This window comes from Pararge aegeria, chromosome 7 (assembly GCF_905163445.1).
Source record: "Pararge aegeria chromosome 7, ilParAegt1.1, whole genome shotgun sequence".
Classification (NCBI taxonomy): domain Eukaryota; kingdom Metazoa; phylum Arthropoda; class Insecta; order Lepidoptera; family Nymphalidae; genus Pararge; species Pararge aegeria.
The window spans coordinates 5772904-5799969 of NC_053186.1; the positions used below are offsets into that span (position 1 = coordinate 5772904).

A 27066-nucleotide genomic window follows, 5' to 3' on the forward strand; every position below is an offset into this window, starting at 1 on the left:
AGGGTTCATTATAACAGCCATATAGTACGTACAACGGAAGGTTCCAGCCGACCAAGTACGGAGACAAGCCCAGAGGAAGAGGAAGAGGAACAGCCATATATTGCCTTGCTGTATTTCTACCGCCATGCATTGCCGTGTTCCGGTCTGAAGGGCGTGGTGGCCGGTGTAATTGCCACAAAATGCTTAACGCCTACGCCTCCGGTTGATGGCCACAGGCCGTACGTAGGACGTGTTCCTTGCATGCCCTGCGAGGTGTTTCTCTGTTTATAGGCGATGTTTTCCACTCACAATCACGTGGGCGATCTAATTGGTACATCAATTCAACAATAACTGTAAAGCCTTATCCCTATCCCTATCCCTAGCCCTATCCCTAGCCCTATCCCTATCCGTATCCCTACTTCCCTACTAATATTATAAATGTCAATGTTAGTTTGTTTGTTACGCTTTCACGCAAAAACTACTTAACCGATCCTCATGAAACTTTGTACACATATTCTTAGATGTAATATAGGATACTTTTTATCCCGACATTAAGCTCGGTTCCTTTGGGAGAGGAGATGAAAGTTCTTTGATATTTTACAACATAACTAAAATTATAACCGATTTAAATAATTATTTTTGTACTATAGAGGTTAGAATATGTGTTTAATTTTGTCCAAACTGTGGTTAGAGATAGAGAACAGAACTCCTCAGCTGACAGCAGCAAACCCCTCATTTAAGGATTAGCGTTACTGAATACTTTAATTTTTTTTAGAACTGCAACTAAATTTAATGCCACATGTAAAAACAAAATCAAAAGCAGACGAAGTCGCGGGCGACAGCTAGTTGTGTATAAAAAAGTTTGCCAACGCGATCAGTAACAAAGCCTTCACTGTGCATCTGTTTGTCCATCTGTCTGTCGGTCTGTCCGTCTGTTGATCCGTCAGCAGGCTGTTTCTTCTTGTTCTTCTTGCCCTTTTTCCCAGTTATGTGGAGTAAGCACAACATGTCATCTACGAACTTGAAGAAGGACTTCTTGTTGGCTAACCTGCGGTATCGTCCCAGAACGCTACATCCGTTGCATGCATACATTTCAAAAATGTGTAAAAAACACATCTAATACAGCGAGAAATCTAATCGAATCTAAATCTAAACACATCTCATACATTTGATGAATTTCTTAATGACAAGATTGGAAGCAGCCAGCTTCGCTCTCATCTCACGCAAGAAAAATGATTGTAAATGTTTATGTTGGAAAAGAGCAACTACTGAGTTTCTTGCCGGCTATACTCTTTAGAATCTTTCCGAACCGGTGGTAGAGTCCATACAAACAGACATACGAGTACTTGACGTTCCAAAGTGCTTATAAAGTAGCCTACTTGAAATAAATAAATTTGGAACTTGATTTTTTTTTCATTTCGCAAGTCTTTATCGGTAGGCGTAATCGAAGACTGCCACCGGACCCACCAGAGACTATTCATAAATTATGAATTCCCAAATTACCCATGTCGGGAATCGAACACGGGGCCTCCTAATTATAATTATAAGACTACAGCGCTCATTACTGCGCCCGGGAGGTCGTCCGAAGTTCGTATGGGAATATTGTACTCAGATGAATTCGTAACCAACCGTTAGCTAGTATCTCAAAACTATAGAATTCGGTGTCACTGCCCACAATAGGTAACTGGGCGAACGATGATGTAATATCAGAATGCGTCACATTATGCTAAGGTCAGCTGAGTGGTATTACTAGTTTATCTATTTGTTTTTTTTTTCTGCATTAACAAAATAAATGTTGATTCGAGTATCGTACGTGATCTTGCAATGTTAAATTTTTATGATTTTGTTCGTACGTAATAATAAACAGTTGAAATAACAAGTTAACTACAATACCAACGTAGACTAAGTTATTCACAAATGCATTGATAGTTGCGCACTTTAAAAATAAAACAGTTTCCCTGCCCGATTTCAGCCAGGCTGGTCAATTTCCAAAAAATATTTCCAACAACGGAGATATTAAAGTCTACAATGTGTGCGCAAACACAGGTGCACTCTCTGCTCCTTTATTCTCATGGTCCTCATATATGTATATAATAATAATAATAATATATACTACGACATTACACACATCGCTATCTAGCCCCAAAGTAAGCGTTAGCTTGTGTTATGGGTACTGGCATAGCTGATGAATATTTTTTTATGAATATAATACACATAAATACTTATAATATACAGATAAACACTGAATAAACATGTTCATAACACAAACATTTTATATATAGTTTATATATTGACGGCTATTATATTGATATGTATATATATATAGTTTTTAACTAATTTTACATGTAGATATAATTTCTTTTTTTTTTACTTCCTAAAACTAGTTTAATGAAAGTATGTTCAGGTAAAAAATACTTTAGCATTAAATACGCCTTTTGTAAACCGTTTTATTGGCTGTGGAATAAAGTGAATGATAAAAAAAAACTTAGTACTGCTCATTGACCCGACCCGGGGATCTAACACAGGACGAGGTCCTGTCTAACATGCTAACCACTACACCACCAAGGCAGTTATGTAATAAAGAATTTGAATGAAAGATCATAACCAGAAAAAATACTAAGGGTAAATTTAAGGAAATTTTTGAGGAAAGGCAATTTAAAACATTAAATGTAAATTTAAGTCGACTTTTGAGTAAAGGAAATTTAAAGTTTAACAGGTGTGCGACTTTAATCTGTTAATTAATTGCAGAATGCATTTAATTGACAGATTTAAGTTGCAGTTCTGGTTGTAGAGCCAAATATTGTTATAAAAAAAAATTAATTCAAACTCCTTAGTTTGATGTCTTAAGCCATAGCTTAAGACATCAATAGGTAAATAAAGAAAGGAAAAACTTAAAATATATTTTTAAATTCAGTTTTACGTGTGGAAATTATCTAATATATCGTGTAATATACAGATATAAAAATATCTTTTTTTTGCAAATGTGTTGAAAAAATCGTAATATCTCTATTCCTTGTTCTAGGGTCAGAAGCCCAGAGCGAGTGCACACCAGAGTACATGCGCGTGACTATACCCATGGATGGTGACAGGAAGCTGACATATCTCGACCAACTTAAAGGTAAATTGATTCCACTACAAGTTAACCCTTGACTGCAAAATCACCTGGTAAGTGATGATGCAGTCTAAGAGGGTAGCGGGCTATCCTGTTTGGGATAAATATAGCAGTAACAAACCCCTACGCTAATCAGTTCATCCACGGGATCGTATCGGAACGCTTAATCGCCCTGAAGGAATATTTTTTTCCTGGTTTTAGAACATTTTTCATTGATGATCCGTTCCTGTTGGTCGCAGCCTGATGTTATATAGCTTATAGCCTTCCTCGATAAATGGACTATACAGACAAAAAGATTTTTTTAATTCGAACCAGTCGTTCCTGAGATAAGCGCGCAAAATCTTCAGCTTTATAAAATTAGTATAGATTTTATAGTCGCCAGTAGTCACCAACCTTCAGTTAACAATAAAAACCAGTATTTTTCCGCTAGATTTTATATCCGACTGCATATCTTTTGCATTATTGATCGAAGTTAAAACCCCCATAAACACCAAACACTAGTTAATGGCTATGGTCTGAGTAGAATAGCACAACAACCACGACCGGGTCCACTCGAATGCAACACCATAAATCTGGGATGCCCAGACTGACAGCTGAATGGCGAGACGGACAAACGGAGCGCCGCTGATTTAAAGTATCACAAGTGGGGGGCATTATAAATGGGTAAAGCGACTACGTGTGTGACAAAACGCAACGATATATCAAATTCCGCGTCATTTATTTAAAATGCCAAGAACATAACGGTTATAGGTATTTGAATTCGTTTCTGTTCTATGCCAACTTACTTCCGACGAGAACTGACCTCACTGGCGCAGTGGTAAACGCTTTGTTCTTATTAGTAGGCGGTCCCGGATTTAATTCCAGGCTAGGAAAATTTTGGATTTTTTCTGAACACTCTCTGCTCTGGTCTGCTTGGAGACATTGGTCGTGGTTAGTTAACACCTTACTGACAAAAACGTGCCGCCAAGCGATGCCGCGTAGCAACCGATTAGGAGTATGGCCCCAATGTAATTGACAGCCTCGTTGTTCTAGTTAGTACTTTTAACTACAAATCTCGGGTTCGAATCCCGGGTCGGGCCATAAAATTCAAGGTGTCAACTGTGTTTTCTCTGAAAAAAAATTTAGAAACAGCCCGGAGTTAGGTAATTGGCTGTATCAAACCCCGTGCCTTGGAGAGCACGTTAATTCGTCGGTTCCGGTTATTAACACTAACTTGTGACTAGTCGTTAAGCCCACCAACCCGCATTGGAGCAGCGTAGTGGGTCTTGCTCTAAAACCCTCTCTATGATTATGAGTTGTATGAGCTGTATGATGAAAAACAATTTAATCATACTCCAACTTTCGTAGAACACGTAAAAAAATACTCTAAAATATTTAAGAATGTTTGCACTAATGCGAAATCGCTACACATTAAATATAGTATAATGAAATCTGATAACAAAATACAAACAACCTGGAAAATAGTTAATTACGAGTCAGGAAAAACTAAATCTCGTGATGTGGATTTTGAACTTATTGTTGATAACAATAAAGTGACGTCTGACAGGGAGGTTGCTAATACTTTCGAAAACTTCTTTCAGAATGTTCCCATTTTGTTAACAGATTCTCTAAGCTCTTCACCAATAGCAGCTCAGCGTATATTGAGAGATAATGTTAAAGAGTGCAATGTTTTATTTAATTTTAAACATATATCTGCAATAGATATTGTAAAGAATTTCAGGTTATTAAAGTTGAAAAAAACCGGTGATCTGTGGGGTATGTCGGTGATGGTCATTTCTAACATTATTGACGTTATTGCCCCTTATCTAGCTGTAATTTTTAATGAATGTGTTGATATGGGTATTTTTCCGAACCTAATGAAATGTAGTAAATTAATACCCCTTTTTAAATCCGGTCATAAAAATGACCTTAACAATTACAGGCCTATTTCAATCTTGCCAACTCTTAGTAAGGTCTTTGAAAAAATTATACTTTATCAACTTTTAAATCATTTTAATGTAAATAACTTACTTCATCCGGAGCAGTACGGCTTCACTAAAGGTCGTAGTACAACGGATGCAGGCGCAAGACTCATAAAGCATATTTACGATGCCTGGGAACGTTCGCAGAATGCCATTGGTGTTTTCTGTGATCTGTCCAAAGCATTCGATTGCGTTGAACACAAAACGTTGTTATTAAAACTAAGCCACTATGGCATCAAAAACGTTGCACTCAATTTAATTGCCTCTTATCTAAGTGATAGAGTTCAAAGGGTATGCGTAAAAGACATAAAGTCTAAGGGATCATCTGCCTTAATGGGTGTCCCACAAGGCTCAATTTTGGGTCCCTTATTGTTTCTGGTGTATATAAATGATCTGCCACACCATGTCAGGGGCACTTGTGAGATTGTACTGTTCGCAGATGATACATCTCTCATTTTTAAGACTGATAGAAACAAAGATAATTTTGACGACGTAAACCGTGCTTTGTCACATGTGTCAGACTGGTTTACTGTTAATAACTTACTTTTAAATGCAAAAAAAACTAAGTGTTTGGAATTTGTTTTGCCTAACGTAAAAAAAATTGATAAAAACATCATAATAAATGGAGAAACACTTGAAATAGAAAACTCCACTGTTTTTCTAGGAGTGACCCTAGATTGTAAGCTACAGTGGGGTACCCATATAGAAAGCCTAGCGAGTAAACTCAGCTCAGCTGCATATGCAATCAGGAAAATTAGACAGCTTACCGATGTTGAAACAGCTAGGCTTGTTTATTTCGCATACTTTCACAGTATTATGTCCTATGGGATCTTGCTGTGGGGAAAAGCTGCAGATATTGAAAGTATATTTATACTACAGAAAAGAGCCGTACGATCAATATATAAACTTGGATCACGCGAATCGCTTCGTGAAAAATTTAAACAAATAGGTATTCTTACAGTAGCTTCGCAATACATTTATAGTAATATAGTCTTTGTGAGGCAAAATATTAATCTTTATAAATCAAAAGCTGAAATTAACAATCGACTTACCAGAAACGGTCATAAATTAGTGATATCTGCATATCGTCTGCGAAAGGTGCAGAACTCCTTTGTGGGGTTGAGTATACGCTTTTACAACATGATTCCTAAGGAAATTCTTGACCTACCAATGCATACATTTAAAAAATGTGTAAAAACGCATCTAGTACAGCGAGGTTACTATACATTTGATGAATTCCTCAATGACAAGGTAGAATGGAAGCAGCCAGCCTCGCTCTCATCTCCCGCAAGATAGCAAAATGATTGTAAATGTTGATGTTGGAAAAGAGCAACTACTGAGTTTCTTGCCGGCTCTTCTCGGTAGAATCTGCTTTCCGAACCGGTGGTAGAGTCACACAAACATGCATACTTGACGTTTCAAAAGTGCTTATAAAGTAGGCCTACTTGAAATAAATGAATTTGAATTTGAATTTGAATTTGAATTAGATAGGAGGCCTTTGTCCAACTGTGGGACGTAATTAGGCTGCGAATGATAATAAATACACAAAAACCTAAGTAAATTGGGGTTTCAAGGGGCTGGAATAGCGACCTCGCACCGGTTAACACAGGTAAGGTTGGCAGACAAAACAGTTGCAGGACGCCGGATGCAAGTGGCACAAGACCAATCTTAAACTCCATACAAAAGACCTATATCTCGTAATGGACGTCCATTTGTTGACATGTTGATCAATCAGTAATCTGTATGCGCTAAGCATTAGACTAAGAATTCTATTATCATCATCATCAACTGCTCAGGACAGAGCACGGGGTACGGCACAGAATGAGACGGGTGCACCACTCTCGTTCACCACGCTGGCAAAGTGGTGATTGGTGGACTTCACACGTCTTTGAGAATATTATGGAGAGCTCACAGGCATGCAGGTTTCCTCGAGACGTTTTTCTTCACTCTTAACGCATTTGATATTTGATTCTTAAAACGAACATAACTTAGCAAGCTTTCACCGGGTTGCATACTTAGTAATAGATAATGCAGTTCTTAATAAGATAATGGAGATTATAAAACAATGCATATCCATGAGAAAAATATAAATATGGAACTAGGAACTTTTTGTTCATAATAGTGTTCATTTATGGTAACAAAGCAGGCATACTAAGTTAATACACTATATACGTCCTTTTTTATATGCTTTTCTAAAGAGCAACGAGAAGTCAAGATTCTCATTGTTTACAGATATCCCGATTTCCTGTTAGCTTATTAATAAAGCTAGGCCTTTTTCTATCCAGGGAACTTAAACCTTCGATCAACAATGTAACATTCATACACACTGATCCAAAATCCCGCTGAAAAAGTGGCAATTGTGCTTTCTTCTATATGGTAATCCCTTACCATAATCTATCTCTGTGATGAAGGAGAATGGTTCCATACCGTACCGTATAGTTAGTTCCCATATAGTCCTGGTTCACGAATCAATCTTCATATACTTGTAGTACTATACAAAAAAGTCAATCAAAGTTAGTCCAATAAAGTGGTGAGATAAAAGATATACATATTATTGTTGAAAGTGAGGTTAGGTTTACATTTTTTGATATCAAAGCGAAATGACCATTATTAATCATTTTACTAATTATTCTAAAGAGCGATACTATTTAGGCGAGTTTAAATTGATACAAACATTTTATTAAATAATATTATTTGAAGTTACATTCATAGCAACCAATATAATTTGTGTTCTGAAGTGTAACAATAAGTTCGGGTTAGGTACAATGAGCAATTACTATATTTTAGGGGTAGGTATATATATATATTTTAGACTTCATTTATGGATTAGCCGGAACGTAATCACATAATACATCATACGTGTTTACGCAGAAAAATACTTTGAAAAGTATTAATTCTAAATAAATTATTTCTGAGTCTGAAGGGCTAAAATAGCTGGGTCCAACTTAGACATTCTTCTTTCATCCAGATCCGTTCAGCCGTCTTGGCGTACCTAATTGAGTAGCGAACATCAATATCTACGTGAAATCAGACAAACCAATACTTTTATTGCTTATCGACGTTAACCATAAATGCTTTGGTATTTCCAGTCACTAAAGAAATTAGGCGTCCAATTCGTTAGTGAAATCTTATTTTACATAGTTACTTATTTTACACACATTTATATCGATTGTTGATCGAAGGTCAAAGCAATCTTTGTGGAAGTTTCACCCACACACTTTTATGGCTCAGTTAATATGTCAGACGCCTTCTAGTTTCATTAGTAACAAAAAAATACATTTTGTGTTATTGATAGAGGTATGCTCCGAGTATACGCGCTCAAATCAGCTATGACGAGATCCGTAGATAAAGTTATCGACAGTTAAACGAATCTCGAAGCTGAAGTTACGATGGGCGGGGCATATATGTCGGAGAACCGGTGATAAGTGATGAAGGTAGGAACTGTTAGGGTTACAATAAATAATAAATTATGTAAATCTCATACCCCTCGTCGGTTTCTACGCGTAATCGTACCGCTTAGCGGCAAGTCTTTGCCGGTAGGGTATGGTAACTAGCCACGGCCGAAGCCTCCCACCAGGCAAGAGTCGCAGGGATACAACCCGCTTCCAGCTGTGGACTTCATGTGGTTGAAAAATGATGATGATGGAGTTAGAAATTGAAAAAAATACTAAAATATCTTAGCATCCAAAAATTAAGTAGTCATTATTCAATTGTTGCAAAACGACCAAACTCACCTCCACTGTCTAGGTCACATAATAAGTGGTACACCAACAACAATAAAACAGACTTATCTCCTCTACCTTTTCAGACTACACCCCCTGCGAGCCCACCATGGAGGGCAACCTGGCGACTTTCATGTTGGACTTGCAAGATTACCCGAAATGCGCTGTCACAAGAGTACTCAATAAAATTACGGTAATTACCCTTACATATCTGGATTATCATGATAGAGAAAGTTAGCGCTGCAGATTTCAGGGGGGCAGCATTTCACAAAATAAAACTCAGCTACCACTATTAATACTAACATCCTAGAGTAAGTATAATTACTAAAAGTTATATAACGATAATCAAAGAACTCCGAGAAAACCACCTAGACAGAGTAACCGTAGTAAGTGCGGGGCCAGGAAAGGATCCTTACTAACTGTATAATTGTTACAGTTTAAAATTAAAGTTTACGAAAATTCATATAAAGTAGTTAAAAATGTCAAACTTTCTCGCGCAGCAGATTTACTACGCGAAAAATAAACATCGCTATAACAACCTCCTCCTGAGATGGAATACCGATTAATGAAGTATATGCATGTTACCAATTCCGCCGATAGATGACACTAGTCACTATACCAACTTAGCTCGCACTAATGTCTGTCCATTACCGAATTGTTTTATGGACTACCTCGAAACGAGAAAACCACCTAGACAGAGTAACCGTAGTAAGTGCGGGGCCAGGAAAGGATCCTTACTAACTGTATAATTGTTACAGTTTAAAATTAAAGTTTACGAAAATTCATATAAAGTAGTTAAAAATGTCAAACTTTCTCGCGCAGCAGATTTACTACGCGAAAAATAAACATCGCTATAACAACCTCCTCCTGAGATGGAATACCGATTAATGAAGTATATGCATGTTACCAATTCCGCCGATAGATGACACTAGTCACTATACCAACTTAGCTCGCACTAATGTCTGTCCATTACCGAATTGTTTTATGGACTACCTCGAAACGAGAAAACCACCTAGACAGAGTAACCGTAGTAAGTGCGGGGCCAGGAAAGGATCCTTACTAACTGTATAATTGTTACAGTTTAAAATTAAAGTTTACGAAAATTCATATAAAGTAGTTAAAAATGTCAAACTTTCTCGCGCAGCAGATTTACTACGCGAAAAATAAACATCGCTATAACAACCTCCTCCTGAGATGGAATACCGATTAATGTAGTATATGCATGTTACCAATTCCGCCGATAGATGACACTAGTCACTATACCAACTTAGCTCGCACTAATGTCTGTCCATTACCGAATTGTTTTATGGACTACCTCGAAACTTACTATTGTCTTACTTTGTTGATATTCGCGAGCCTCCAGTAAACAGATTCAGAGATGAGACGTTCGAATAAAAAGAATAAAAGAACTCTTCACCTTTATTATATGTACAGATGGAGATATAATGTAAAAGAAGATCATTTTCTAATTTAACCAACCGGAAATTGTGCTCGGGACACGAGCTTAACATCCGGCGCACAGAGCGTCAATTCAAATTCATAAAAACATTTTTTTTTTTATTTCGACAACGCACACATCGCCATCTAGCCCCAATTTAGAGTAGCTTGTGTTATGGGTACTAAGATGACTGATTAAATTTTTTATGAATAATATACATAAGTACTTAGAATATACATATAAACACCCAGACACTGAAAAACATTCATGCTCATCAGACAAACATTTTCCAGTTGTGGAAATCGAACCCACGGCTTTGAACTCAGATAGCAGTGTCGCTGTAAACTGCGCCAATCGGCCAATCCTTTTTAAATACATTAACTCAACGTGTCATCACTCAATTACCAATTAAAAGTTTGCTCGTTAACGGCTTCCAAACAAAAGGTATGCAAGGGTGATGGCTCTTAACACCTTTTTTTGTAAGTTTAATTAGCGAACTAAGCAGATGGAAAAAAATCAAAATTGATTTAATTCAGATTAGCCTACTTTATAGACGTTTTTGACACGTCAATTCTGTCTGTTTTATTGACTCTACCACCGGTTCGGAAGGTAAATTCTACCAGAAAGAAGCCGGCAAAAATCTCGGCTGTTGCTCTTTTCCAACAACGTTTAACATAATAATAATTTTTCCATCATGTGAGAGATGCAAAAGCTACTCTTATTCTAAGGGAAATACTTATAGTATTTCGTTTCTCAAACGGCTGGTAACCCTCGCTATAAAATACAAGCAGAAGACTAGTTTTTGTTTCCCCACTGCATCTAGGATTAGCTTCCTCCTTTTTTGTACGACGCCTTTGAAATTGCTTACTGTAAATGGTTTAATCATGCTATAAGAATAATATTGTTATTAACTGTGTTTGTTGGTTCGCTGGTTTGTCCCACTTTCACGCAGCAAAGACGCAGTGAATCTTCGAGGCAAAGGTTCCTTCAAGGCTGAGCCTTATTCAATAAATGATACCCTAAATTCTAAGGAGGAATTGAACTATGGGCCACTTAGCCTCGTCCGAATACTGACTCTGACACACTGAAGTATACCAAAATGTAGCCTTAACTGCTTTTCATCACCAGAAATCAAATCCACACTTTTTACGACGAAAACTAGTTTTTCAATCGATATTAACATTATAAATTCGAAAGTCTGTCTGTTTATTTGTTTGTAGTTTCGAGTATATTTGGCTTAGCTATTGCACCAATAGTGATGAAATTTAGCACATATATAGCTTGCATATATGTGCTGAAATTCTGCGAGAGAGAGAGATTTGTCTCATTCTGAAGACGGCATGGGCAATGATAAAGTCATTTGAAAATATAACGGTCTCGGTGGGATTGTTATAAATACAAAAAAACACGGATAATGTCGCGGGCAACAGCTAGTACTAATATATACAAAAATAGTAGAGACGCTATCGTAATGTTGAATATGTTACTTCATTAGGTACTTCTTTTTATAACTAGGAAATAGATACCGAACAACATGGCTGCTTTCGTTTGGAACGAGTTTTCTCGCACTCAGAGCTTTTTTATTTAAACTCTGGTCATGTGGAGTATACTCTACGGGGACATACGCGCCTCCGGAAAAATAAATTGCAACAAAACATTAAAATATTATTATTCCTTGGTTATAATTTTTTTCAAGCGAGTATTTTCTACACAACCTCTCGCTCGCAGTTTACCGAAACCACCCGAAAGTATCACAATAAAACAAACCTCTTTTCACATTTAAAATATTGATAATATTTTCCCGACCGTGATGTGGATGTAGCTAAGGGCATAGGTTAAATTCCTGGCCGTGAAGGAGCTTTTGCCGGGCCAAGTTACCAGCGTTACATCACGAAGATCTACTGCTGCGTGAAAAAAGTACAAACCAGCTAACTAACAAACACTTACAAATAACACTATCTTGCAAATATCTTCATTGTTTCAAAATAACGGCCATCCATTATAAATCAACAATAAACAAATCCATTATGAGAACCTACTCACATCAACACAAATAAGTATTACGACCAAAATCGTCTTAATTGTGAGGTTTCTAAAATAGAAGTTATCATAGTTGTACTGGTGACGCCATCCGGGAATAGTTATAATATTAAATAGTCATACAACTTGGCTCGAAAGTATCATTTTGTTTGTTTGTTTGAAGTCTTTATTGCATACACACATTTTATACAAAGTAAACACAAATACAGCAGAAACTTAGAAAATAAGCGCTCTCTTCCAGACAACCTTTGACGTTAGGAATAAACGAAGGAACGGGTTGGTGCAGCAATTTAAATTTAAAAATATATATTTATATATATACAAAATACTTATAAACATATTACACATAATATATATAAGTGTACAACACATGACATTTTGTGCCTTAACCTAGGCCTACCTTAAAACCCTAAAAAATTAAACCGGAGGTTTGATGAAATGAATAATGATGAACCCTGATTTTTAATTCATGCAATTAGAATGTCACTTGCTTCAACGGTGAACACATCGTGAGAAAAATTGCATGGCTGTAAGTTATCTTTATCCATCGTTCTCAAAGGCGTGTGTCTACCAATCCGCACTTGGCTAGCTAGGGGTCGGACTACTGCTTAAGCTCTTTTCATTCCTAGAGGAGACCCGCACCTGTATTATATTATAATATTAAGGATTACATGTATGATAAAAAAGCTTGGGATGAATTGCTCTAACTTCATTGCTCAACATTAACTAGACTGTGAGATGGTAATAACAAAAAAAAAACTGGCTAAGTTTTTTGTGGGCCTTTAGACCAGGGCGCGTTTGGAACCCTCCTATCTTTAGTTTTAAGTTAACGAATGCAGTTGTCACCATTACTAACATTAGTGTAACATGTTAAATGTATGAACGCTTCATACGTGCCTGTAATAAGGTCTACATGAATTAAACATTTTTGAATTAGAATTAGAATTTGTAATAGGCCAGTAATGAGGTCATAATAATGATAAATAGTATAGGTTTTAAGTATGGCTGTTATTATGGAAATAAATAAAAATGGCGGACAGTGAATAAGCCAGGCTCCATACTAAAATATTCAAACCCCTTTGTGTTCGCAAGCATACCTTGGGAGAGCATAACACGAGCACATTTGTTCGCAAACAGTAAGGTGAGTACATAGAAACGACTGTAAAGTTGAGCTCGCGAAAGAATATTTGGTTGCGAATAATGATCGTTAGTGACAAAGGGAACGTATTTTCGCATCTTGGATGCTCCCAGGATACCTTCCTTGATGCCAATTATAGTTAACTAGTCCGTTAACGTGTTTAAGTTTATTAAAAATCGCGAAGGAATCAACTGATACCGGGATAAAAAGTTGCATATCACTCTCCGGCTCTTTAACTATATTCAAGCAAAAAATCATGTTGATCCGCTGCTGCATGAGAGAAACTAACCATCAAGCTAAGAAAATTACACTACACTTTCGTTTGAGCATTTTTATAACTTTTGTATGTATATTCGTGCATTTGCTAATTTGCCTTTCCCTGAACTACTAGGCTCAGTAAAATACAGTACAGGTTAAAAATCGTTATTTTAAAACGAAGAATAAAATGTAAACCGTTTTATGTTTTAGGGTAAACGCACATATTACCACAAGATTGTGATAGAGGACGGCGCGGGTGGACGGGAGATTGTTACCGTTCGGTGTGTGGTGACGGGGAAGATGCGGGCGCTGTCGCGGCGGGCTGTGGAAGAATTCCCGCTCAATTTCAATGAGCCTGAGTAAGTGGCAGAGGTGAATTCACTTGGGTAGGAAAAGGGGAACTCTGAACCAGAGACAATATCTATGCTAACGCTACTTGCATGATCAAATGAAGACTGACTAAAATGTCACAGGATATCTTTAAACAAATCGGCTGTAGATAATAAGCATAATATCAGCAAAAGTATTAACAACATGAACTGAACATGAACTGTAAATTTAAGGCATTTTAAACGTGACTTTCTCCCCAAAAAAGGTGGGGCTGCAAAACTGTAGGGTTGGTGTGTCTTAGGTTGACCATAGATTGCATAAGGTTTTACAGTATTTTCCTTGGGCTTTATTTCTATTTAAGATATATACTCTATGGCAACCTTAATATCAGCTGTGTTTACAATGACCTGAGTGCATTACGCCAAGACAGCATTACTCCTACAATACTGCTAGCTCGCTCCATTAATTTTAATTATATAATATTTTAGAGATAAGTTTTGGAGAGTATTTTCAATAATTTATGCTCTCAAGAGCCTTTTCATCGAAGCGAGATTGTAACATTCAAGTTATGTGAGAGAGAGGGATGACATTGTTTGTCGCAATTTTAGAACTAAACATAATTTTCACCGGTTGCGGAATGTTACTTAAGTAAAATAGGAGACCATTAGGGATAATAACTTCAGTACAAAAATTACAATCCTCTTAAGCGTATGAATGTACGTACCTACGTGTGTAATTTAACAACTTGATAACAGACCTGAATGATTACAAATCATTCATTGTCTAGTGATGGGTCTAAAATGGTATTATTTTTTAGTACCCTGGACATCACGAGGTACATGGAAGGGCGGGCTCCTGAACCTATTTTAGGTGCTCTCGTAAAGCAGAACGGAAAACAGTGAGTACGAAATACTAGCTATATAAAATTAGGTTATATATTTTGTTGTTTTATATACTTTCCTAGGTAAAGCGCTGGACACCGCCAATTTTACAACTCCGGTGCAGATTTTTTTTTGACAGAAACAAACCTATACTTACAACTCTTGGCCTGAACCGTGAATCGAACCCTCGCAATCTGTAGATTTACCAATGTAAGCCAACCACTAACGGGGCGGTAACTAAGTGAATTTTATTATTTTGGTGAGCGCTTACTAAAATCCCTTGGTAATATACCTAGAAGAAAATTTATGCTTTGTATTTTGGACGGCCGACTGGCGCAGTGAGCAGTGACCCTGCTTTCTGAGACAAAGTCCGTGGGTTCGATTCCCACAACTTGAAAATGTTTGTGTGATGAACATAATTATTTTACAGTGCCTGGGTTTATATCTATATATTATAATTATTTGTATATATCATTTATAAAGGTATTCATCAGTTACCCGTAACACAATCTACGCTTACTTTGACTGGATGACGATGTGTGTATTGCCGTAGTATATTTCATTATATATTTTTCGAGGAGAAAGCCTTATGGATAGGCTTCGGATTCATTTTCGGGAGGGCCGAGTTTTAACCCTGACACGCACCTCTAACTTTAAAGTTATGTACATATTTAAATATCACGTACCTACCTTAGCGAAGGAAAACATCGTGAGGAATCCTGCATGCCTGAGAGTTCTCCATAAAGTTCTAAAGGGACAAGGACGTGTGAAGTTTACCAACTCGCACTTGGCTAGCGTCGTAGACAACGGCTCTTCTCACTCTGAGAGAACACCCGTGCTCTAGAGTGGGCCGGTAATGAGTTTACGATGATGATTATGATTCAATTTTTCAGAGTATCCGGGGAAATCTCAGTTACCCCTGGAACTCCTCTATCCATGGAGATTTTCTTGGACAACTCATCAGCACCGGTCTACGGTCTGCTGGTCGGGTACATGCACGTCACAGATACAGGAAAGCAGCAGGAAACTATTATATTCAATGGGTAAGGTTTTAAGTTTTTGATATTTTTCTGCTAGTAACCTAATAAAAAAGGGCATCTAATGCCCCTTACTAAACCTAGGTACCGCATTTTGTGAGGCAGCGTACTACTTTATAGTCTACACCTATAGTCATATATGAGATTTTAAGATTTTTTCACAAACATTTTTTATCTTACGTAATTTTTTTTTTCAATGAAAGTATACTATGTTATTTCTAATACCTCCTAGAATATGTATACAAAGTGTCATGCAGATCGTTTAAGTAGTTTTCGCGTGAAAGCGTAACAAATAAACTTACCTTCACATTTATAATATTAGTAGGGATAATCTCAATATTTACAAATTATATATTTCAGTCTCAAAAAAAGGTAAAATTGTTTTTCTAATCAGGGATATGATTCCAAATCTTTTTTTTTCAGTTGCTCAGTGGATCCGTACCTCTTCGACAACTTCCTGACGACCGATGGCAAGAATCTCACCGCTAAGTTCAGGGCATTCAAATTCCCCGACACTACTTACGTTCAGTTCAAAGGAACTGTTACAGTATGCTTGAACAAATGCCAAGGGGTATGTTTAATATTTGTTATTTAACCCTCAGCTTATTGACTTTCCACTGCTGGATACAGACCATCTCCCTGATAGACCATCCCCAGCATGCTGCCCCAATGTGGGATGGTGGGCTTGACTATTATGAGTTGATATAATCGATTATATCTTATATAATCGTCTTATATAATCGATAAGTTAGTGATAATAAACGAGAACGACGGCTAAATATGCTCTCTGGGTCACGTGGCAGTTGACAATTTCCTATGTTCGGGTTGGTACCTACCTACTGAAAATTCTTTAACACAAACCTATGCCTAACAAGTGTTGGCCCGTACTCAAGTCATGAAATGATTTCCATTCCAGCGAACGAACAAAATCGTTAAGTACCTCAGCTAAAGAAACTAAAAACAATTTGGTAATAGATTTTTTATAAAAATCCGGCAAACGTCAGTACGACGAAAGAAATAAAAGGTTACGTACATACGCCAAACTTGATTTACTTTTTTTTTCAGGTTGAATGCAGCAACGGAGTCACGGCTTACGGTCGAAAACGCCGTGCGATCACATCCGGCGCTGAAGCCAACAAAGTGTTTGAAGTTTCGCTCACCACTATCATTAAGGTGGACTGGGCAGATGGGAATAGGGAGGAAGGTAATGTGTTTTATTCAACTTTCAAAAAATGAGGCACCTTTGCCTATGTTTGTTTAAAAAGGTAATAGATACTTCAATAGTTTTGTTCCACCATTATCATAAAAAAGAAGCGGAAAAATTAGAATTATTTTTCTCTAATATAAAAAAAATCGGTTTTGATAGGAGAAGTTTATATACATTCCACAGATAAATTATTAATTTTAATATTCCTAATTTAATAAATATTTGCGGACAGTAAAATTTTGACTTGTTTTTTTCTTTTAGAAGAGGTTCTCACGCTATTGAAGAACCTGAAATACGCGAATCAACTGCTTGGTGATAAAGACGGTACCCCAGCAACGGTCTCTGAACAAACCCAGGATAGCAGACCTATAGTCAACCGAGAAGAATTAACATGGTATTCAAACAATTCGCACATACAAACATACAGCTGTATGCTTTTACTCGTTACCCTATTTTTAGTATCGCGTAAATAATTTTAGGGTGAAAATACTAGTAGTAATAATAGTATTATGATAATGGAATGAAAACAGTGGGTGTTTTTGGAATAACCATAGATATTGTCGTTTTTTAAGGGCAGTACTGATCAGAGACAATTTTTTTTAATGACAGTAATTCTTTCATCTTAACCCAGAACTTTTTTGTGCAATGGCTTAGCCAGTTTATTAAAAAAATATATATAATCCACTTTTTCTTACCTGTCAAATTATAGTGATGTAAAAAATTTTTCTTCTAACGTTTGTTGTAAGACATACACACAAAGAAAATTTTAGCAAACTGGTTTTATTTTAAATCTTAAAACCATACCATAGTAATGAAGGGATTGCTAACATTTTAAATATGACAGGTGAGAAAAAATATGTTGTACTGAAGAAATATAATGTCAATTTAATTCCTTTTTTAAATAATGTGTTTTTATTGGATACTTTTTAATGTATTGAATAGACGATTTTAGTAGATTTTTCTTAACGTAAAGTATAATACTCAAGCAAATAATAATCTTATTCATTTTATCAAAATTTTGTACACGATAGTCTCAATATTATATCCTTTTATTCTTATAGTATGGTAGGACAATTATTTTAATATAGATAATTTAAAGTAAATTATTAATGTACTTACCGTCTAATCTAATTTTAGTTAATTTTTTTATTAATTCAGCTTATAATCGATTATATTCGATTTTGATTTTTTGTGATAAGATAGGTAGGTAAAAATTACAACTCGTCGAATAATAATTGTTTAAATAAGAATTTAGTTTGTAAGACAAAGTGATTTAAAATAATACTAAATTGTAGTGCCTTCTTAACGTAAAATTAGTCTGATAATAATAATGCTAACGCATTTAAGGCCAACTAGTCTTAAAATAATTTGTTAAATCTGTCTGCCTTGTTTATTTCTTATTGTATAAGAAATAAACAAGGCAGATACTTACATGTAGGTTAGAACAAGCTATAGTCTCTTTGTCTATCTGAAATTGTAAACAATATTTTAATTCCTTTTATGCGAAAGTAGGTTTTTAAAAAATTCTAAAAGAGATACATCTGAATAAACCTCCTGTTCCGTTACTTGTAACATTATAATATATTTTAAATCGTTTTTTCCTATTTCAAAATGAAAAGTATTGAAAGATTTGATAAGATTGGTAAAAAAATAACGATAACAAGTAAAGAGAACAAGATTTTTAGGTTTCTAAACCATAGATGAATAATGGGACCGATAATATTTAAAAAAATATATCACTAGATGACTTTAATAGTCTCGCAGTCTCGTACTCGTACTTAAATTGGGTTTATCCAGGAAATATTGTGTTTTACTGCGATCTTGCTATGAACGCGGGTAATTTAATGTACGACGATAAATAAAGGTAGTTTGAGAACGGTATCAGAAAACCTAACAGAAAACGAAATCGTTTATACAACGAATAGTTTTCGTTAGGTTTTAAACATTACATTTTTCTGCATCACAAAACTTAATTATCTACTGAAAGAAGAACAAATCGTCATAAAAAACCTTAAAAACTCATGAATATCCAAAAATCCTGGTAATTCAATGGACTCCACACCATAGCTAATAGAGATTGCTTTTGAAAGGTCTGTTGACGTTGTTGTTCATTTCAACAACGAACGTTTTTACACTAACTTTATCTTTTATAGCATAGAAAAATAGCTGTATCTACCTTACATGTTAGTTTTTCATAGATGAGAAACTTCAATAGCACACTTTTTACCACTTAGTATTTAAGTATCACCTAATAAGGAAATAATGACCGTGGCAGGCCTAAGCTATAATCCTTTTGAAGTGTATGCCTAACTGTGGGAGATTGAGGGTCAATAGGTGTGATGTAGCGATAAAATGAAATCTTTGGCAGATAAATATATACTAAAGTATATATAATTTTTCAATATTTTTTTATAACTTTTAGTCAAAAACAAACATACATAAAAAAAAAATTTAATGCTAGTATTAGAATATATATAAAGAATCCAGTTTCATATTTACATACTTTTAGGCTAAACAAAAATATCACTTTTTTAACCTCACTGTTTTTTTTTAATACTTTAAAATAAGGTATCCGAAAAAAATAACTATGTACTTAAGTTAATAAATTTAATTTTATGGTGCTTCGAATAATAGGTACTATTTACTTTGTGAAACAGCGACTAATTTGTAAAAGGATAATATTTTTAATTAATAAAATTACCTTACAAACAAGCTTTTGTTTTATTTAAAAGTTAATCAACAGCGCGCGGAGATTGGTTTCTTTTGAGTGGAATTACACTTTATTCATCGTGCAGTGGTTAGAGCCGAATCTCATATATTAGGCATGATAACTAATTTTGGAAAACTGCCCTGTCCGAAAGTATCTACTCTACCCAAAATTGATTTTATTTTTGCAGAAATTAAAGTTTTTGTTGATATAAATTGCAAATTATATTTAAAAAAAGTTTTTTCCCTCATAGGTGGCATGGTTATACTCGTGACGTCATACTTCATAGACAAATTACGAATCTTTATTTATGGCGTCCAGAGGGAAAAAATAACACCTATAAACTCAACATTTTATCCGATGTCGGTACTACCGTTAAAGATTCTATCTACGTTAAATCAAATGAAAAACATCGTGAAATTATTAACAAAACTACAACATTTTAATCAGGGTGCCAATCGTCCTTACACTATTAGATTTTCTGACGCTCAAAAGAAATATTAAGCTACCCCCGCGTTAACGATAAGTTAACGATGAATTGAAACGCTTTGAAGCTGCGACCTGAAAAGCGGATTCCCGTTCGTACTTACTGCGTACATGCGCTGCTTTATATATTGTAAGAGTATGGTATAGTCGTTTCGCTTATTTGTCACTACGGAATAAATTAAGAGTGTGGATCCCCATTTCATAATGCTACCTGAAGCTCTAGGTTGCCCGAGAATTAAATAATAGGCAAAAACAAGATTTCAGTCTTTTAATAGAACCATTATAGATAAATCTAAGAATACTAATCGAAACTAACATTCAAGTTACAATAATGAAGAGAAATCATCACATCACAAAAAAGTTATTTTTAATCTCAATTCCTACGTATAAAAATTGGACAGACAAGAATAGGTTCTTTTGCGGGTAATTTGCAGATAGAATATTGTATTTATGATTTTTAATAGAAGATTTAACAATTCATGTATTGAAAGAATCAAAGTATGAATTGTTTCTTTAAATAAGATAATATTATTTTATTAAAAATGTATGGTTTAAGAATTCTTAAACCGCCAAGAATTTGAACCAAGAAATTTCAATAAATTTTATAAAAACCAGCATCATAAATACTATACTTTACCTCAATTTTTTGCCGCTTGTATTTATTAATAAGTAGATATTATTTTATAATTTAAACATTTACAAAAAAAGGATATTTCCTATATTATACGCTTAATTGTTAATTTAATACAAAAAAATTAAATTACGCAGGAGTACGTTTCGAACTCTTATTATAAAAATAAAAATACAAAATTTTTGTTACAAATAAAAATAGATTAAACAATTCCATTTTTGCATTACAGTGGTAGGGAATTAATAAATTACATTTAGAGTTAAAAGAACATTCAAATCAATTCACATTTATTTTATGACAATAGTATTTTCTTAGGAGGATATTTAAATGTTTCAAAAGATTTTGTACCTTTCAGAAGTAAATTCAGTAATAAAATGATCAATCGATCGAACTTGAATAATTCAACTCGGACGAACCTATAATTTGAAGAAATATCGTTTAAAATTTACGGTAATTACCATCCAATCGATGGAACCATTCTAGAATACAATAAACAAGAACGTCTAATTATATGATCGATCGAAGTTTATTCAAGTTCGATCGGGTAATAATTTTAACCTACAATATTGTACATAATAGCTAAACTATTATACTATTTCTGCTGCAAATTGAATACGATAAAATAACAGTACATCCGACCTGATTAAATTGAAAAAAACAGATAAACTAAATTCTAGCCAAGCAATTTTTAGTAACTTCAATAACCAGTGGCAAGAACGAGTGCAAATAATTACGATAATCTTAAGTATAGTCAAAGAGACCACCAATATATGAAATTAATATAAACAAATATTTTTTTTCGTAACAAGGTCAGCCAAGATCGAACAGTGCTCAAAAATGTGGAAAATATGTATCCCAGTGGTTTTCTTTTTTATTATTTCGGTGGTCTCACTAACAAACAACATCAATATGTAACAAAAAAAACAACTCAATTGGTTATCTATTTATACACAAGTTCCTTGTGGAAAATATAAACAATTCTTTTAAACCTGTTAATTTAGTTAACTAATTAAGGCTTAATAAAACAACTAAACTAAATAACAATAATGATTACTCTCACAAAAACATTATATTCAGATGTCAAAATTGGTATTTCGATCAAATGAATGAACCCTTCACTAGATTGTAGTAACGGTCCAATTTTGAAACTGTTGTTTATAAACATTCAGGTTTAAAGTTTTGCAACATTTTTTTAGTAAACCTTAATTTAAAGTTTTTTTTGCATTTGGTCATATTTGTGCAAGATCTATTTCTAATTGGCACAAGATTTATATTAATCATAAATATTTCATTTGCTAATATTTAAAGTATTCGTATCAAATCAAATTAAATAACTTAATATTAAATTAGTTATTATTCAAAACTGGAAAAGATCTTACCTACATAGACGGAGGGCTGACTATTATAAAATGACAAATAGCTTATATTGGACGATTTCAAGATATATAGAAATTTATGGACTGTTTTAAATTTAATTTGAACTGAAACTGGATATGATATACAAATTCTGCGTTTTTTCTGTGCGTATAGCTTACAAGAAAAGTCAAGAAAAGATCCCTGGTAAAAATCCATTTTTGATAGGTTCGTACTAGCTGTTATATCTCTACTATCCCTGTCATAATACAAATATAATAAATGTGAAAGTGTGTACGTTTGTTTGTTGATTTGTCTTTCTTTCACGCAGTAACAGAGGTAACGAAGGTAATTATTGAAAATCCCGCGAGGTCGGTACCTGGCTGTTTATCCGGAACAAAAAGCACCCTATAATCTGTATACTTACGCAATGAGTAGTTTTTATGAATAACAAGTTTATAACTAAAAATTTAGAGAGCATTCATAATTTCGTAACAAAGAGTAAATAGATTAAAATTAAATAAGTAATATTTAATACAATATTATTGGTTTTAGTGGTTAACAAAACTCCAGTAGCAAAAGTGAACGGCGCGGTGTCAATCGATTTTCTGGAGGTAGATTTTCATAGATAGCTACCATTGCAAAGTTTTCTGATTGGCTGACTGTATACCTTACACGCCTTTGGTCACCTGAAAGAAATCTCTTCGTAAGCCTCTAGCCTCTAGCCGGCTCTATTGTGTTTATATTTCTATCACTTTTCTCTTTGCTGTATAATGAGAAAATAACAAGTTATTTATTCATTATTTCTTGTATTCGTTCATTCATTCATTAATTCATTCGAATTTCAGCTCAAATACGCAATTTGAATACGAACACGATAAATTTAATTAATTACAATTATTTATTATTAGCGTTATAAACATAAGACATTTTAATGTTACTTAATAAAAATTTAGAATGGAATAAAGTGACCTTCGATGTAAGACGATAAATAAGTCGAAAAACAAGAACATTTATTATTTATTAGTAAAATCATGACTTATTAATACCGACGTACTACGATCACTTCCAACACTTCTTTGTTCCTTCTACTCTACAACTACAAACACCATCAAAATCGCTTAGATTTTATTTACACACACAGGGGGTTTCCTCGGAATTGAATCACAAAGATCCCACTTGAAAGTACTAGTAACAAAAAGATTTTTAATAGTTAAAATTTATTTGAAAATCATTTTTTTTTTTAACCGTACCTACTATTTTAATTCGAATACCCAATAGTAAAACTGAAAAAAATACCACAGTTTGAAAGCTCGCTAATTCTTATTTAATAGAAAAACCGATATTATGGACACTATTAAAGTCGAATAAAACTGGTCAAATGTAAAATCGAATGTAGGATATTTGGAATTTTTTATTAATTATCACTATCAGCAGGTAAATAAGACTTATGTTCCAATTTTAAAACATTAGACTTTTAATCGGCCAATCACAAGAAGCGCGCATTAGAGCAAGTCTTGTAGTAGGTCATTTGCAGGAATCAACCTTGAACGCCGTTACGGATGCAGATAGCATACAGACAGACAGACCAAGGTTAGGTTACCAAAGGATGATAAAATCCCATTACGCGACGGTTATCCCACATCCACATGTCATCCATTTTATAATCACTACAAAAAAAAATAACTAAACAAGTTAGTTCCAGAGATTAGCTCGTTGAAACAAAAAACTTTCATCCTCTTTTTAACCCCTATGGGGTGGAATGTCTGATTTACTACTTCAATTTCGAAACGAAATTTTGAAAAGTTAAATAAGAATTTGTATAAATGCGAATAAGATTTTTCAAATAGACTGATATTGTAAGAGGTTAGTGCTTTTAACCATACAAAATATTTCAGCTTTATTATCGGTAAGGATTAAAAATCAAAAAAGTTCTAGCCCAAACTGTCAATTGATGAATCCAGGACAACTATATCCGTAGTCGAACATCTATTCGACAAAAGAGGCAAACAATTCCAAGCATATGACGTCATGTATTTAATCCGTAACCTGTTTTTCTGAGCCACTCTGCCAGCCCGAGTCCATAGTATTTGTATCACTATAACAGTGATGGTGATTTGTTTTCAATATCTCATCCTTCCTCTCCGGTTCATACTGAGAGTCGGGTCCTAAGCATTTAGAACCTTCTGGTTCATTCGAATACACAATTTCCTGCCTTCGATCATCGTCGTCGGACAATAATGACTCTTCTGTGTTAGGTGATAATGGTGAATGTGCTGGTGGTACAAAAAACTCTTTTGAATCCGAGCTGGATTGCCTGGGATGCTCCTTTGGCAAGTTTTTAGGACTAGTTTTTGGCATACGCAAGGGACTCATGTGCGTGCGCATTTTTGGACTGCCCTCAATTCTTACACTTGCATTTAAATCTGACATTCTGCGGTCTTCGAAACGGTCAGATATGCGCTCCACTCTGGAATCATTCATTCGTTCGATTCTAGGATCGTTCTGTCTGTCTCGGTCAATCATGCGATCGACACGAGAATCGTTCAATCTATCGCGGTCAGTTATACGATCGATTCTAGAATCATTTAACCGGCTTTGGTCACAAATTCGATCAATACGCGAATCATTCAAGCGATCTCTATCACTCATGCGATCAATCCTAGCGTCATTTAAGCGAATAGGGTCACCTCTATCCAATCTGGAATCATTTAACCTACTTTGGTCACTTAAACGTTCAATACGCGAATCGTTTAACCGATCGCTCATGCGATCTATTCTTGGGTCATTCATTCTATCGCGATCGTTCATTCTCTCAATTCTTGAGTCGTTAAGACGATCCCTGTCACATATCCGATCAATTCTTGGATCATTCAACCTGTCACGATCACTCATTCGATCGATCCTAGAGTCCCTTTCACAAACACGTTCGCTTCTAGATTCGTTCAACCTATCTCGATCACTAATTCGTTCGCTTCTAGCTTCGTTCAAGCGGTCTCTAGAGTCATTAATTCTATCAATTCTAGTGTCTATCGTTTCTCTCTCAATTCTACCAGCGTTCAATCCATCTCTGGACTCTATACGATCCAAACGTTCTCTTGAATCGAGTCGGTCACTCATTCTAATATCACTCATTCGATCACCGAGTCTATCGTTGATTCTTTCACTCATTCTCATAGAGTTATTGAGATGTTCGATCTGTTGCTCGGTAAGTCGAATGGAGTTATTGAAGTCCTGTCGTTTTTCTTGTGTTTTGTTGATATGTTTGTCTGTCTGCCTGTTTCGCCGCTTCGAGCCAACTTGCGGTTGCGGGCGTTGCTGACGGGTTAGGGTGAATGAACCGGTGTCGGATTCCGATGTCGATTCTGGGTGATTCTCTATAGTTCCCACTAGGGCGGAGACGTTTGGGTTGACGCAACAGTCCGCCTGAAACAAAAATACATTATTTGCATTTTTACTACCAGTTAGCTCTTACTGCCATCTGGTGGTAAGTTATCATAAATTAACACCAGATGGTAGTTAAAGTCTAAAATGCTACCGAGCTACGGGTAATGGCAGTTATAAGTAACCAATACCCCAAATCCGTTACGTGGCACGTATCTGTCAGACCAGACCAGAGAAAATCCAGAAATTATAAATTCCCCCGCCGAGGATTGAACCCCCGCTTATAAGACCAAAGCGCTTACTGTTCAAAAACAAATATATTCAAAATTCATTTATTTCAAGTAGGACTAATATAAGCACTTTTGAAACGACGAGTATGTCTGTATGTAGTGACTCTACCACCGGTTCGGAAGGCAGATTCTACCGAGAAGAAGCCTGCAAGAAACTCTTTTCCAACATCAAGAATTTACATTTTAACATTCATTTTTCTATCTTGTGAGAGATGAAAGCGGAGCTGGATGCTTCCAAGCAACGTTGTCATTAGTTAGACTTGGCTTGGCCTTGACTTAGTTCTTCCAGAGAGGTCGTATTAAACGCAAATAACCTCGATCCCCATTCCCCAGCACACGCACTTTAACTAAGAGGTACGTGTGCTGGAGATCCAACTCGCTTCAGCTGGACAGCCGTGTGGCGCAGCGGGCTGCGACCCTGCTTTCTGAGTCCAAGGCCGATCCCACTACTGCACGGCTAGCATGGGCAGGAGACCATTATATCCCCGGGGAGAGGATATAAATTTATCTTCTCCCACAGCTTTATCAACACTCAGAGCACTGGCGCACAAGTGAAAATAATATCATAATAATATACGTATGTGTATTAATAAACGGGGATAAACTTCTCCTATTCCATTTTCCAGTGGTTTGGCAGTCCTGACAAGATTAGGTTAGGTTAAGCATATAATCGGGGGATATAATTCTTATCTCCCGCCCGTCCTAGCCCTGCTGGAAAATATTTGTGTGTTGAACATGAGTGTTTTTCAGTGTCTGGGTGTTTATCTGTATATTATAAGTATTTAACAATTTTTAATTCAACAGTCATCTACCGATAACACAAACTACGCTTACTTCGGGGCTAGATGTATTGTCGTAGTACATTTTTTTTTTACTCGGTACTCCCAAAAGTGAGGCCGATGACTCACTAGGCTATCACCGCTTACCACTAAGCAATAATCAATAGCCTATAACAACCCACTGCTGGACTAAATGCCTCTCCCAACGAGGGGATTTGCCCATAATCACCACGCTGGGCGGACAGATTGGTGATCGCAGTAGGTAGTAGAAGGGGACAGAGGACGCTTCTGCCCATTCTCCATTATATTCCCTTAATCGCCTCGTACAATAAC

At 35.5% G+C, this 27066-nt stretch overlaps 2 protein-coding genes across 9 annotated transcripts in view; one reads left to right on the plus strand and one right to left on the minus strand.

Annotated features, from left to right (window-relative positions):
* LOC120625428 overlaps positions 1–18169 on the plus strand; it is a 53221-nt gene extending 35052 nt beyond the window's left edge. Inside the window, exons 3-10 of one of the 2 annotated variants that reach the window (XM_039892491.1) lie at positions 3002–3097; positions 8861–8967; positions 13859–14007; positions 14796–14876; positions 15753–15902; positions 16320–16467; positions 16962–17100; positions 17365–18169. In XM_039892491.1, coding sequence (XP_039748425.1) covers positions 3002–3097; positions 8861–8967; positions 13859–14007; positions 14796–14876; positions 15753–15902; positions 16320–16467; positions 16962–17100; positions 17365–17576 — 1082 coding nt within the window. In that variant the 3' untranslated portion in view covers positions 17577–18169. The remainder of the gene's footprint in view (positions 1–3001; positions 3098–8860; positions 8968–13858; positions 14008–14795; positions 14877–15752; positions 15903–16319; positions 16468–16961; positions 17101–17364) is intronic. The other variant, XM_039892492.1, reaches the window with a different exon arrangement.
* Positions 18170–20549: 2380 nt separating this feature from the next.
* The window catches only part of LOC120624987, a 39095-nt gene continuing 32578 nt past the window's right edge, over positions 20550–27066 (minus strand). For all 7 annotated transcript variants that reach the window (XM_039891878.1, XM_039891875.1, XM_039891877.1 and 4 more), the window contains one exon: positions 20550–25706. In XM_039891878.1, coding sequence (XP_039747812.1) covers positions 24318–25706 — 1389 coding nt within the window. In that variant the 3' untranslated portion in view covers positions 20550–24317. The remainder of the gene's footprint in view (positions 25707–27066) is intronic.